A 14,891-nucleotide genomic window follows, 5' to 3' on the forward strand; every position below is an offset into this window, starting at 1 on the left:
ACCCTTCTTAAGACTGACAGAAATGGGGGGGGGGGATGGTGGAAAAGAGGTGGGGCAGAGCAAAGTCTGGTAAGTGATAGATGGAAACAGGGGAGGAATATTTGTTTGGCAAATGGTGGATAAGAGGTAGAGAAGAAAAGAGGACAAAAGGGTGGCAGATAAGGAGAGAAGAAGGGTGAAATATAAAACCAGTGGGAGGGATATAGGTGGAGGGGGACTGGGAAGGGGGAGATATGGAGAGAAATGGGAGTTTGTTACCTAAAATTGGAGAATTCAGTGGTAATGCTGTTGGGATGTATGCTATCCAAGCGGAATATGAGGTGCTTTTCCTGCTGTTTGCATGTGGCCTCTGACAATGGAGGAGGCCCAGGACCGAAAGGGCGGTATGAGAATGGAAAGGGAGTTAAAATGGTTTGCAACCGGGAGCTCCAGCAGGCCTAGTCTTGCATGGAGGCCACATTGGGAACACCGAATTCAGTAGGTGAGGTTAGTGGAGGTGCATATGAACTTGGTCTTACCTGGGAGTGCTGCTGGGGGCCCTAGATGGAGATGAGGGAGGAAGTGTGGGGGCAGGCGTTACATCTCCTGTGGTTGCATCAGAAAGTACCTGGGGAGGGAGGGATTTGAGTGGGAAGGGATGAATGAACCAAGGACTTAGAGAGGAAATGGTCTCTACAGAAAACAGAAAGGGCTGGGGATGGGAAGATGTGACTGGTGAGTTAGAGGTGGTGGAAATGTCAGAGAATGATGTGTTAGCTGTGGAGGCTTTTGCTAAGCTGCTCTGGATGTTGTCATTCTTTGAATAGTTCTGTGAAATATTTCAGTGCACCAAAGCATGCAGATGGGAATGATGTTAAACATCTGTTGTGAAAACGTAGAAACTTAATCAATTTACATTGGAAGATTAGTGGGATTGGTGTGCAATCTAAAAACAGGACTTCTAAACACAGCTTTTGAATCAAAACCAGGCGTAATATCACATCAGAATCTTCCCTGCATCTGCAGAAGGATGCATATGTGACATGCTCTTCCACCCAGGCAGAGGTACAACGCTTCTGCAAAACATTCCCCAGCCCGTGCATCTCTTCAGTGTGAGCAGGGCACTGGGCAGGGACCTGCTACTGTGAAGAGTGAAGACACTGGGAGCTAGACCTTTGAGACGTAGTGTCTTTCAGCAACTCAGACCCAGGCTGTATCCTCAATTGGCTCAACTAGAGAACACATCGAACAGGAGCGTTTTAGGTCATCTATCACTATGTGAACTCCATCTGTGGACTCAAGGGCGAGAGATACTGCCTCTCAGCAGCTATACCTCAGTCCTACCGGGGATACTGAAATGTAGCACTTTGAGTTTGAAAGCTGTACATTAGGTCGTAAAAGGGAGTTTAATTTTACTGAAAAAGATTAGCATTTCCTTGCCAATTATTTTATTTTTTTCTTGTTATAATGACCCTGTTGAAATATGGCCTTATTTGCGGCAAATCACATATTTCATTGTGCAGAGCCAAGTGTCACACACATGACATCTGCTGGTATTGCCGTGGGCCCTGTTGCACCCTAGCTAGAGATGTTAATAGTCAATAGTAATAGCACACAGATATCCAAGGAATTAATATCTCAGCACCTACCTGCTAAAATAAAGCATTCCTGTTCATTTAAGCAGTTGTTGGAACAGTTTGTTGTCAAATTTGAAGCTGCCCACTACCCTCCCTCATGTGGAGTGTTATTGAATCATAGAGTTACTGTGTATAGTGTGGAAACAGGCCCTGTGACCCAACTTGTCCATAGTTGGCATTAAACATAGACACAAAATGCGGGAATAATTCTGTGGGTCAGGCAGCATCTCTGGAGAAAATAGATAAGTAATATTTTGGGTTCCTTTTTAGGCTTATTTCCCTACATTTGACCCATTTCTCTCTAAACCCTTCCTATTATCTGTTCAAATCTCTTTTGGAAGTCGTAATTGCATCTGCTGCTATAGATTCCCCTGGCAGCTTGTGCCAGATGCAGCCTATCCTTTGAGTGAAATGGTTACCCCTGAGGTCCCTCTTAAATCTCTCCCCACTCATCTTAAGCCTATGCCACATAGTTTTAGGATCTAACCTGGGAAGAAGACAATGAACATTCACTTTATCTATGCTCCTCATGATTTTGTATAAGGACACCACTTTGCCTCCAACGCTCCAATAAGAAAAATCCCAGCCTTTTCAGCTCCCTATAACTCTAACCTGTGTGTCCCCAAAACATCTTGGTAATTATTTTCTGCACCCTTTCCAACTTCATGAAATCCTTTCTATAGCTGGGCGACCAATCCTGCACACAACAGTTCTTTCCCATCATCCATTCCATTAGACAAATCTTCAAAGAGCTCTAGAGTTAGTTGGTTTCCTTTTCAAAAATTCATGTTGATTCTGCCCAATTCTATTATATTTTCCAAATTAATTTACATTCTCTGTTTTAGATTCCAACATATTTCCAACCGCCAGTTTCTGCCTACAGATTTTTTTTGTTCCCTGCTTTCTCTCATCTTTCTTTCTTGAATATTTGGATCACATTTCTGATCTATTTTGGATCATGTTCCAATGTACAAGAACTATCGCTGAATCTGTAGAATTTTAGAAGATGTTATCCAGAGTATCCACTATCTCCAGAGCCACCTCTTTCAAAACTTTAGAATATAGACCAACCTTGGAGTTTATCATATAATGTTCCTAGATCTGCTCTCTTTTACTTCGTCATTCACACTGGAACCTCTGACTCTCCTGTATTCTGGGAGGTTTATGTATTCTTCCATGAATACAAAGTTTTTGTTTAATTCCTTGCATGTTTCCATATGTCCCATTGAAACTAATCTATGTATGTGAGAGACTCACATTTGCCTTCTACATGTTGAATCTCTTACAATCTGTTTTTCTGTTTCTCATTAGTTTACTCTATTATTCAGTTTTGCCTTTCTTTATCAATTCCCAGTCAACCTACATTGAGTTATAAAACATTCCCAGTCCTCAAGCTTACTGCTTTTTCTGGAAAATTTTTAGAACCTTGTTCCCATGTTTACCCAAGCAACCTATCCCTCATACCTTCATGTTTAAGAAAGAACTGCAGATGCTGGAAAAATCGAAGGTAGACAAAAATGCTGGAGAAACTCAGCGGGTGAGGCAGCATGAACGAATGAATGAATTAATCTCTTTATTGTCATTGCACATGGTACAACGAAATTTAAAAGTCAATCCAACGGTGCGATTCACAAGAACAATTTTAAATATATAAGAAAAGGTAAAAATATATACATATAAAAAAATTACAGATAATTTTTGCCACTAATTTGCCATTATGAGGTATTCGGCGTTGTACAATTATATACAGTTATATAGTAGTGCAAATGGTTAAGTACATTCAGGATGTTTTTAAGGTGCTTGTGAGTAAGAACCATTCAGTTGAATGTGAGTGTTATTTCTTATTTTGCATTGTTAAGTTCTGATCAGTCTGAAGTCTAGGTCTCGACCCGAAACGTCGCCTATTCCTTCTATCCACAGATGCAGCCTCACCCGCTGAGTTTCTCCAGCATTTTTGTCCACCTCATACCTTCATAGTTTGTTTAGATTGGAAACTGATTTCAAATTGAACTACAGTATTTTAAAACCAACTAACATTGCATTCTTGTGGTCATTCTTCACGTGAGGCAGTTTTGCAACAAATTAATTAATTAACCATTGAACAAAACTAGATCTAAAACTGCCTATTCCCCAGTTAATTCTTCAGCATTCTGATCCAGAAATACAGCTTGTAAACTTTGGAGAAATTCACCCCCTGCAATGCTAATACTAATTTAAATTCCCCAGTCTACATGTATACTGTATAAATTATGGTCACAAGGAAGATAAAGTTTTGAGAAGGAGATACATTTCTTGACAATGGCAAAAGCAGTACTGACTTGTATAACAGATGGCTAACTCTATTGCGAACATAACATTTGAGGTTTTTACAAAAATATGTTCTGCGATAAATTTTATTCAACCAGTTTATCTCAATTTTCATTGTTAGAAGTCTTGGAAGTGGCATCATTGCATAATCTTAACAGAATATTAGAAAGTAGTTTGATTTTTTTTTGGAATAGCAGATCAGTATTACTAATTTCACCCTTGCCTTAATCCTTTCCCAAGAGGTCAATAGCAGCCATCTAGTGAATGTTGACATTCAGGCCATTTCAGTCACTGTAAGGGCTGTAACGTCAGGATAGGATAGGATCAACTTATCTGATTCATTGATTATAGCAATAAAAGTGACCAATCAGCCTCACTGTTAACAGTATCAGTTTGTCTGAAATACCACCGAAACTGACAAGCCCTGTACATTATTTGATTTTTGCAGATTGCTGTCCTTCAAAAGAAGATAATAGACATGGAAAATATGTTTCATGGACACGAGAAAGAACTTCTTGAACAGTTGGAGAATTTCCATTTGAATGAGAAGAAGTTCCTAGACAACAACCGAAACCTGGAAAAGAAGCTGCAACAAGCGCAGGAGGAAGCAGACGAGCTGACATTGAAGATTCGTGCCTTGGAAGGGCACGTCACTGGTCTTGAAACTGAACTGGCCAAGGTAGAGTCAGCCAAGAGGGATATAGAGTACAGATTGGATAGCTTGTACTCTACACTGCGGAGAACCTTAGGAATTGGACGTTCTGGACGTAGCCCATCTCCGCGGAGACCTCACTCTCCCATCAAAGGTACCAAAAGCCAAATTGTACATTTTGGTTTAGCTGGTCATTCTTGTTGTTTGTAATTTTGCTTATTACTGGACCCATGTTTGCTTACTCATGATCCATGCCATCAGGAGGACAGGGCAGGCTTGATGGACCTAATGTTCTTATCTGTTATGTTGTTCCAAGCATCTGCGATTTAATGATGACACTTAGAGACTGGAACATTGCAAATGTTACATCCTTATTCAAAAAATGTACGGGCATAAACCCTGTACAGAGCAAAGAATTTAACTTTGGTGGTGTGGGAACCTCTGGAAACAATAATCAGTGGGAAAATTAGAATTATTTTGATGCATGGATCAATTAAGACAAAACTAACATGGAGTTGTTAAAGACAGATTATGTCTCACTAACAAATACCAGAAAGTATCGGTGAGGGAAGTGTAGTTGATGTGGTATACAGCACAATTCTTAAAACTGGTGACCCTGACATTTTGATGGATGTTTGGATATGCCTCCTATTAATGTAACCGTACACTTTTAATGTGTTTTATTTTAGATGTTACAGAATAATATAATTTTATTTTCCAAATGTAGCCGGTAAGTTTAATGAGTGTGCAAAAAACAGGGCCCAGAGAGCTTAAATGGATCGTGAGAAATGGATCTTAGGTGAGGATCTATGGAATTTGTGGATTCTATTTTAAATGGAACTTGGGAATTTAAAAGGGCTATGGGAACAGGGCACTGGTCAGCTTGAAGGGCGTGTGGGAAATAGTGCCCTGGTGATTTCAAGGAAGATAACAATTTATAATAGGCATTGTTTCAACATTTGCAGCTGGCCCAGAATTCAGAGATGTGGAATGCTGTGAGGAAGGTAGGGGAAATATTCAGACTAATGGAATAAGCATAATTTAACCTTTATGAAATTTGAAGTGGGAAGAATGAGAAGAGACTATATCAACCAGAGGGCAAGATTCTAAAAAGATGTACACCAGAATGATCTGGGTGACTTAATGCGTAGCTCTTTGTATTTGACACGAAAGGCTGAGAAATTGGTTTAAAAAAAAGCATACAGAATCATGGGTTTTAGAAAAAGGCACAAACTATACGAACAAAGTCATGATGAACCTTTGTAAAATTCTGTTTTTTGCACTAATGGAATATTGTGTCCAGTTCTGGAAAGATGTAAAACTTTAGAGGAGGTGCAGGAATGATTTATGAGAATAATTCCAGAAAATGAACGTTTTGGTTTACCTGGATAGAGTGGAAAAGCTGATGGGCCACTTGTAACAGAGATATTTAAGGTATTTAAAATGATGACAAGTCTAGGTAAGATGAATAGAGAGATATTAATCAGGAACAAGTGTTCGTCATTGGCAAATGTACCAAATGCAACATGAGGAATAGTATTTTTGTGCAGCTCTTGGACGGGTTTTGATTTCAGTAGCTGAAAGAATAGTGGAGGCAGATTTACTTGTACTATTTAAGAGGCTGTAAATTATTAGAAAATTAAATAATTTGCAGGCTGTGGGAAGAGGGCGTGGATGTGGAACTGGCTCGAACACTCTCTACATGGAGACTGTATGAACTTGACATGTCAAACAGCCGCCTCCTGTGCTGGATCAATGAATCTGTGATTAATTGGACTCTCTGTATTTTGAAACCCTAGGACTTGACAACACATTTTCCACCACCACCACCGACGGAAGGGGCAATCCCGTCCCACAAACCCGATCTCCCAGTCGCAGCCGTTCTGTCTCACCTTACCGCGCCGTGTCACCCTCCCGAGGCGAGGAGTACATGGCAAACATCGATCCTGAAGTGATTAAAAGTGGCTTGCAAGATTTCCTGCAGGAATTCCGAGAAACACAAAGGCACAGGGTCAAGTATCTCAAAACATTAGTGTATTCACCCACCCCTATTCTGCTTCCCATAGGGAATAAATTGATCTGTATTTTTATGTGAGGCGTGCAGGTGTTCCCAGGACTGCGATATCATGTAGGCAATGCGTTAATGTAGCACATCTTCAGAGATAATTCATGATTGGAAAACGGAAATAGTTACCATGTCTTGAAAAGCAGAGAGGGATGTTTGCAGAACAGATTTTAGGGAAGGTAGTTGGAAGAAAATTCCCTAATATGTATTAAAAACCTTAGCTGAAAGTTTGCAGGGAAAATTAGAGATTTGTCAGATGGTGGGTGAGCCAGAGAGAGGTGAGGATGGAAAAATCAGCATTCATGGTATTGTCCATTCGTGCTTGACCTTGAGATAGTAATAGTGAGAACGGAGTGGCTTTCAAGGCCATTTTAGGGTGTATTTGAGTCAACCTCATTGGTATGCTGGAGATACACTGGGTAAGGACAACACATTTTTTTTCCAGATGAGTTTTTACAACCATTCAGTAGTTTATGTGGCCATTAATGAATGAATGTTGCAAATTATTACCAGAAGAGACACTGAACCACCGTGTCACCGCCGTGCTCTTGAAAGGCGACAAGAACAGGCAGAGGTCTTGGAAGGATTTCAAAATAATATTACATTTTATCTTGTTGGGGCTGGAAAATAAACGTAGGTAAGCGACAAATGAGTTGATGAGCGAATGCATCATCAGGGCATTTATAGGTATATTTGGTTACACAAATACTAAGATAATAGGATCAGGTGTGAAGGGGAATAACCAGGCATTTTTGCACAAATTATAAATTGTCTATCCGAGGGACAGAGAAGGATTTGACACTCACCTTAAGGTCATACAGTTGCCAAAGTTTTTACATGGTCAAGTTCAGTTGAAGCTAGGAGGAAGGAGGCAGTGGCAAAGTAGCAAAGTTGCTGGAGGGGCATAGAACATTACAGGAACGGGCATGGGCCCACAATGTTTGTGCCGAGCATGATGCCTGCAGTTTGAGGGGAGTTGCTGACTGTCAGAGACAAAGTCTTAATGCTGAAACATTAAAGTCAAGCAACAGCCCCCCTCCAGCCCTCCCTATCACCCACCCGACCCCGTCTGGTTATTCCTGTCTGTGTAAGAGGCCTCTGATGGATACAATGAAGAACATAGAACATTCTCTGTTGTTCTGGCCAACCTTTCCCCTACCACCATCATGATGGGAAAATCAAATGAACTTATTATTCATGTTGTGTATTTAATTTAGTGTTAAAGCATGGAAGTAGGCCCTTCAGCCCACCAAGTCCACGCTGACCATCAATAACCCGTTCACACTAGTTCCACATTATCTCCCACTTTCTCATCCATTCCCTGCATGCTAGGGGCAATTTTAGAGTTCATTTAGCCTTTGCGGAACTTATACTGTAAACTGCATGAATGAGAAGTTAATATGATTTTTCCATCATGTTGGTGGCAGGGGAGAGGTTGTGTCAGGACCTCAGAGAATATTCCTTATTTTTCTTTGGATGGGTCAGAGGCCTCTTACACAGACAGGAACAACCAGGTGCGGTTGGGGTTGATGGTTGGAAAGGGTGAGGGGGGCAATTGGTTGGCTTTTAAGTATCATCATTAAGACTCTGTTGCTGACAATCAGCAACTCCCCCAAAACTGCAGGTTCTTATACACTCATGGGATGTGGGCACCTCAGGAAAGAAATAGCATTAATTGACCATCCCTACATACCTTTCCAAGGTAATGGTGAACTTCTTAAACCATTGCAGTCTGTGCCATTTTAGTTTGATGTAACTAATTGGTAGGCTAATTTGTCACAGTAATTTACTCTGTGGTGTCCGATAATGGATAATGGTGAGAAGAATCAATGGGGAAGTGATGGTATGTGTGAAAGGGAATAAGGTGCAGGGAAATAAGTAGAACAGGCATGGATCTAGTGGAAGTTTCTCTCTCTTGGGAGTTGACATGGACCCAGTGAGGCAATTGGCCTCTGTCCATGTCACCATAAGTATAAGAATTGACTCATTAAGAATTCATTGGTTAAGTGTTAATGATATTACTGTAGTCTGGAGTCTTGCATGTGTCAGATGGATCAAGGAAAACAGATGTTTGTCCCTGAGGAACATTAGTTCTGTTCTGGTAACATTCTGCCTACTTTGGGGCAGCACGGTGATGCAGCAGTAGAGATGCTGCCTTTAAATGCCAGAGACCTGAGTTCAGTAATGACTACAGGTATATGGAGTTGGTACTTTCTTCCTCTGATGACATGGGTTTTCTCTGGGTGCTCTGGTTTCCTCCCACATTCCAGTGATGTGCGTGCTTGTGGGTTAATTGGCTTCTGTAAGTTGTCCCTAGTGTGTAGGATAGAGCCAATGTATGGGGATCGCTGGTTGGTGTGGACTCAGTGGGCCAAATGGCCTGTTTCCAAGCTCTATATTTAAATTAAACTAAACTAAACTATGGAGCGGAGCGTGCTTTACAGAGTGCTCATAGTCAGTCAGGAGGAGGCTCTAAGACTTGTTATTTGGTTCCATATTTAGGATGAGGCTCATATTCAACTGGCGAACCTGGCCAGGCAGCTGACACAGGCGGAAACAGAACGAGATCGGATGAACGCACGTGCTCAGCTGCTCCAGAAATCCTTGACTGAGGCAGAGGAAGGTGGGTGGAATGATGACGGTAACGGGAAGAGGCTGGACAATACGCACTGCATTTTGTCACAGGGTGATGTAACGATGCAGAGATTGAATATGATCTAAATCAATGTGACTGTCATACTTGTGGGGTGCTCCATGCATGGGAACTCAGTTAAACTTGCCCTTGCACACCTGTGACAGAAAAATAGAATGATCGATGATGTTTGTGACAGAAAAATAGAGTCATTAATAGTGCAACTACCCTGCATGAAAACTTCTGTTTCCTCACCTTGATACACAACCGGCTTTGCATATTGAAGTGTTCGCACTGAGCCAGGCACCAGCTGACTCCTTTAATCTGCTGGGGTAGGTATGGCATGCTAACACAGCAATTAGTGATTCTATCTCACAGATACAAGGACCCAGGTTCGATATTGACCTCAGATGCTGCTCATGACACACATTTAGGTTTCTGTTTGCCAAAGCTGCGTTTGTAGGCTAATTGCCATAAATTAACCCTTTGTGTGGGTAATTGGCAAAGGAATCAAAGGGGAGTCGATGGGCATATGAGAGAGAATATATTCCAGAGTTACTGAGAAGTAAGGGGAATGTGACTGATGGGTTGTTCTTCTAGAAACCACCATTGATTCACTGGGCCAAATGGCCTCATCGGTATTATGGCCAGTAAGTACGAATTGATTACATGGTCTTGTGAAATTAGCTTGTAAACAATTGGGGGTAAGAATAGAAAACATAATAGTGGGAGCCCAGAGTTCTTCTTCCAGACCTCAACAGAACTCAAAAGCATTGTAAAATTAAAAAAACTGGAAATGCTGGAAACAGGTAGCATCCAGGTAGCATCTGTGGAAATGGAAATGTTTCAGATCCATGTTCCATAGATGCAATCAAAATGATTTACAGTATTCCAGGTTTGTAGTCTCATCAATGCCATATCAAATGGAAAAATAATTTCTTTGTTTTGTACTTCTTCTTTCGAGTCCATCTTGTTACAAATGTTGACATCGCTGTCATTGTCCATCCTGAAAAGGACGCAAGCTCTCGGCGACAATTAGTGGGAGCCACCACTTAGAATAGATGATGGTGGTAGCAGAATTAGCTCAGGATACTTCCAGTTTCCAGCCCCGCGACGTGGACGCTTCTGCTATGGGGCCTGATTTGTACTCCAACGCACATAACATAAGTCAACTTGCCTTCCTTATCACTTGTTCTACCTCCACGTTAACTTGCGATATTTTAGAGAGTGGTACATTTGATGCCTCTTGTGCACCAATACTTTTTGGCATTTTTAAAAATATTCTGTTTTCAAGTCTTCTGACCCAAAGTAAATAACCTCCAATTTTCCTTCACTAGATTTAATTTATTACCTTCCTATGCTCGCTTAACCAGTTCTACCCCTTTGAAAACTGGATAAATGACAGTGTCATTTCATCTGTCATTACTGCAGTGCCTTCTATTGATCTGTATGTGCTCTGTGAATATCTGTTTACCAAGCTGAAATAGACCCGTTTATTTCTGATTCTGAATTCTGGTCCTTAAATCCCACATGCACTTTTTTTTCTGTTTGTCAAACATGAAATTCTGAGTATCATTCATCCAGTGTCCACCCGATAGCTGCTCTGCTAAATAAATCCTGAAAGAAAACCTCTCTGAATTTGGCAAAACTATTTTCCTTCTGTGAAAACATTCTCTAATCAATTTACTTTCCATCTGCCTTGTTACCATCCATTTCGTGGTGGGCTTCGTCCTTTTCTCAAGGACTGATGGCAGGATGACTGGTCTATAGCTGCTTCATAACTATCTCCTCCCATTCTTGAAAAGAACAATCTCGTTTGCTATTCTCCTGCCCACGGGAATGTTTTCAGAATTTTGAATGATCACCTTCAAAGCATTCACTATCTCATCTGCCATCCTGATCAGAACCTTGGGATGTTGGTCATTGGGTCCAGAGGTTCCAGTTTTTAATCCCATTAATTATTCTGCTACTTAATCTTTACTGATATTAAATCCCTTTACTGATATTAAATTCTTAGTTTCCTACTAATTCTACAGGGAAGATAATATAAGATATTGGTTTCTTGTCTCACCCTCATTCTCATTATAATTTCTACTTCCTCTGCTATTAGATGCTATAATTTCTACTTCCTCTGCTACCTACTTTTCTACTTTTGGCACTGTTTTTACACAATGATGGAAGTTCAAATTATTATTTTATTTCTTAGTTCATAGGTTCATATATCATGGGAGCAGAATTGGGCCATTCAGCCCATTGAATCCATTCTGCCATTCAATCATGGCCAATCATGGCTTTCCCTCTCAACGCCATTCTTCTGTCTTCTCCCCATAACCTTTGACACCCTTACTAATCAGGAATCGGTCTAACTCTGCTTTAAAAATACTCAATGATTTGGCCTGCACAGTTGTCTGTGGCAATGAATTCTACAGATTCACTGCTCTCGGGGAAGTGGAGCTGAGGTAAAAGAAGAACAGTGGTATGATTGAATTGTGAGCAGGCTGGAGAGGGTGAGTGGCTTGCTCCTGCTTGTACTCTTGCCATCCAATATTAGCTTTTGACAGCATGGTTCTGAGATGAAGTGTTTGGTTGACAGGAGACTTGTATTTTGATATTTTGCCGCTAAAGTTCCAGATTTAGTCATTTCCTTACATTGTTTTGAAGGAAAGCGTGGATTAGACGGACGGTTGAACAGTGCTCAGACTGCACTCACGCTGCATGAAGAGACTATCAAATGTGTCGAGCGAGAGAGGAAGGCCCTGGTTGAACAAGTGGCCACATGGGAACAGAGTCTGCAGTCATCCGAAGGGGAGAAGCGAGCTTATCAGGTAATGGCTACCAAAGAGAAAGATGGCCAATGACCTTCCACCTGCGTAGATCTGACCCATCAGTGTATTCAGTCTAATATTCAAGTTATTACCCATGTGTTGAGTAAAAATGCTGACTGACTTGAAGGGTTTTCAGTATTGATCAATAAGATCAGTTCGAAGATGATACAGGAAATTGACATTGTAAATCCACTCGGTCAAAGGAATGTACTGGAGACCATAGGAACCAGAAAGTGGAAGTAGGAATATTTTAAATCAATGATTTTTACAGAAAATATTGTGTTTGTTTAGCATTTCTTACAAAATTAGGAAGCTAGTATTGATCAATTGAAATAATAAAGTTAATGCTTTAAATATGCCATATTTTCAACAGGGTTTATCGGTCTAATTTGGCAATTGGTTTAGTAAAAATAATATTTTCTCTCTGGACGGACTGCTTTCAACTGCATTTCTAACCCAATATATTAATTTTTGCAAATGCATGGGTTGGAAACCAAATAATAGAGTCAAAGAGAGATGCAGCAGGAAACAATCCTTTCGGGCCACCCAGTCTATACTGACCATCAACCACACATTTACACTAACCTTTAATATATTTTAATTTTCTAACCCACTACCCATCAACTCCCATCCCATTACAGATTCTACCATTTATCTACATGCTCCATACAAATGTAGCTGAGGCTTGTTCATGAGGTGAAAAAAGTCAAGTCAAGTCAAAAGTCAAGTCAAGTCAAGTTAGATTTATTCGGAACGTGCACAATAAAGTGCAGTGAAATGAACTTGACAGCAGCGGTACAATAAAAAAAAGTACACACAATACACAAATAAAAATTAAAAACAAACATCCACCACAGCATTCATCACTGTGGTGGAAGGCACAAAGTTTGGTCAGTCCTCCTCCATTTTCCCCCGTGGTCGGGACCACAACCCTCCGCAGTCGCCGCTGCGGGCGGCCAGTTGTGCAGATAAGGTAAGTCCTGAATCGGTGCTTCCCTACCGGAGACTGCGGCTTCAAGATGGTGTAGGCCACAGGCCTGCTGTCGAAAATCTAAAGTCCACGCCACGCCAAAAGTCCTTAACACGGAATGATGAAAGAAGCCAAACAAATAAGAATTAGAATCTCTTGTTTGAGGGGAGCGATACCTTCTAACCCACGTTCTCAGGTAGTAAGTCTCCTGTCTTCAATAGTCACATCATCATTGTGATAGAGATCTACTTGATAGAGTTTTCACATGGCAATTACAGTGATTATGTACATGAGACAAAGACATTATTCCTACTCACTGTAATCGGCGTTATACAGCTATCATTGTATCAAAATTAGAAGTGATCATTGCTATTCTAATTCCTGCAGCTCTCTAGTATACAGCAGCATTATAAGCCTTGATTTCCGGCTTCCCATTATTGACTACGTCATTCCTAGACTTCATAAACAGGAACCCAGTCTGCATTGGAAATCAGACTGGATGATTCTTACCCTACGCCTCTTGACTGAGGCTCAAACAATGGCACATACATGTCAAAAAGGAGGGACCATAATCATGGCTTCCAGAAACAGATGAAAAAGAACAAATGAGCAGTTCACATGATGAATGAATGAATTAATAATTTTATTGGCCAAGTATTCACATACAAGGAATTTGCCTTGGTGCTCCGCCCACAAGTGGCAACATGACATACAGTGACAGATAACAATGATACCTAAAGCATTAAACATGAATAATAAAGCATTATTGATTAAACATGTGAATTAAATACAATACAGAACAAAAGGGGGCTACAGATGATGGTGGTGGTAATCCTAAACATGTATTCACATGACCTGCATTCTTTAGGTGCCTTGTCCCTGATGTTAAACAAGCATCTTAATTAATTAATTGTGCCTCAGTGATCCTGGCAAGTCCTATCTTCTCAAAACAGTACTTTATTGCAAAACTCCGATTATCCGGCATGGCAAATTTCACAAACTTTTGGATGTTATTTCTATATGCCTTGTTATGAATGTCTTTCCTTACAGGAGAAGGTTAACAAGATGAAAGCGAATGAGACCAAGCTGGAGGTGGAAAAACGCAAGTTGAAAGATGCACTGGAAGCATCTGACAACCGTTCCACCAAGCTGGAGCTGCTGCGCCGCTCCCTTGAGGGGCAGCTGCAGCGGGTGCAGCTGTCCCTGAGCGACCGTGAGACTGAGACGCAGGTCCTCCAAGACCGCATCGAGATGCTTCAGCGGCAGGTGGCTGACAGCGAGACGAAGGCGGCCTCTCTCCAGCTCACTGTGGATCGACTGTCAATGACACTGGCCAAGACGGAAGAAAGTGAGAGCAGTCTGAAGGACAAGGTGCAGAGCTTATCGTTGACTCTCTCGGACACGAGTGCTGGCAGTACATTACTGCAGGACCGGATTTCCCAGCTTCAGAAGGCCCTAATCTCCACTGAACAAGACCGAAGAGTACTTCAGGTAAATTCTTCGGCTAGTTGCAGTGCCATTATATTTCTTTTAGAATTGAATTATTCCTTGCTTTTGTTATCCAGAGGATTCATTATTGCAACTCTCTCCCGGTTGGCACACCGCTTCATAATGTACACCTGCCCCAAATTTCCTTACATCTCTATAGACTTACAGTGTCCTCATTCATCACTCCATTCTATATCAGCATTTTTTCAACTGCACCTGGATTGTAAAATATTCCTTCCTGGACAGATGCATTCACCCAATCTCCATAAACTCCACCTCCAATCCTCCAAAAGCTGCATTCTTCTAAATGTCGAGCAAAACGCATCGTGCTGGAGG

At 41.2% G+C, this 14,891-nt stretch overlaps 1 protein-coding gene across 1 annotated transcript in view; it reads left to right on the forward strand.

Moving 5' to 3' along the window:
• The window catches only part of crocc2 (ciliary rootlet coiled-coil, rootletin family member 2), a 241,308-nt gene that overhangs the window by 176,884 nt on the left and 49,533 nt on the right, over positions 1–14,891 (forward strand). Inside the window, exons 27-31 of the mRNA XM_033031518.1 lie at positions 4,372–4,729; positions 6,375–6,586; positions 9,143–9,263; positions 11,934–12,097; positions 14,118–14,558. Of these exons, the coding sequence (XP_032887409.1) occupies positions 4,372–4,729; positions 6,375–6,586; positions 9,143–9,263; positions 11,934–12,097; positions 14,118–14,558 (1,296 nt within the window). The remainder of the gene's footprint in view (positions 1–4,371; positions 4,730–6,374; positions 6,587–9,142; positions 9,264–11,933; positions 12,098–14,117; positions 14,559–14,891) is intronic.

The sequence above is a fragment of the Amblyraja radiata genome, chromosome 13 (assembly GCF_010909765.2).
Source record: "Amblyraja radiata isolate CabotCenter1 chromosome 13, sAmbRad1.1.pri, whole genome shotgun sequence".
NCBI lineage: Eukaryota > Metazoa > Chordata > Chondrichthyes > Rajiformes > Rajidae > Amblyraja > Amblyraja radiata.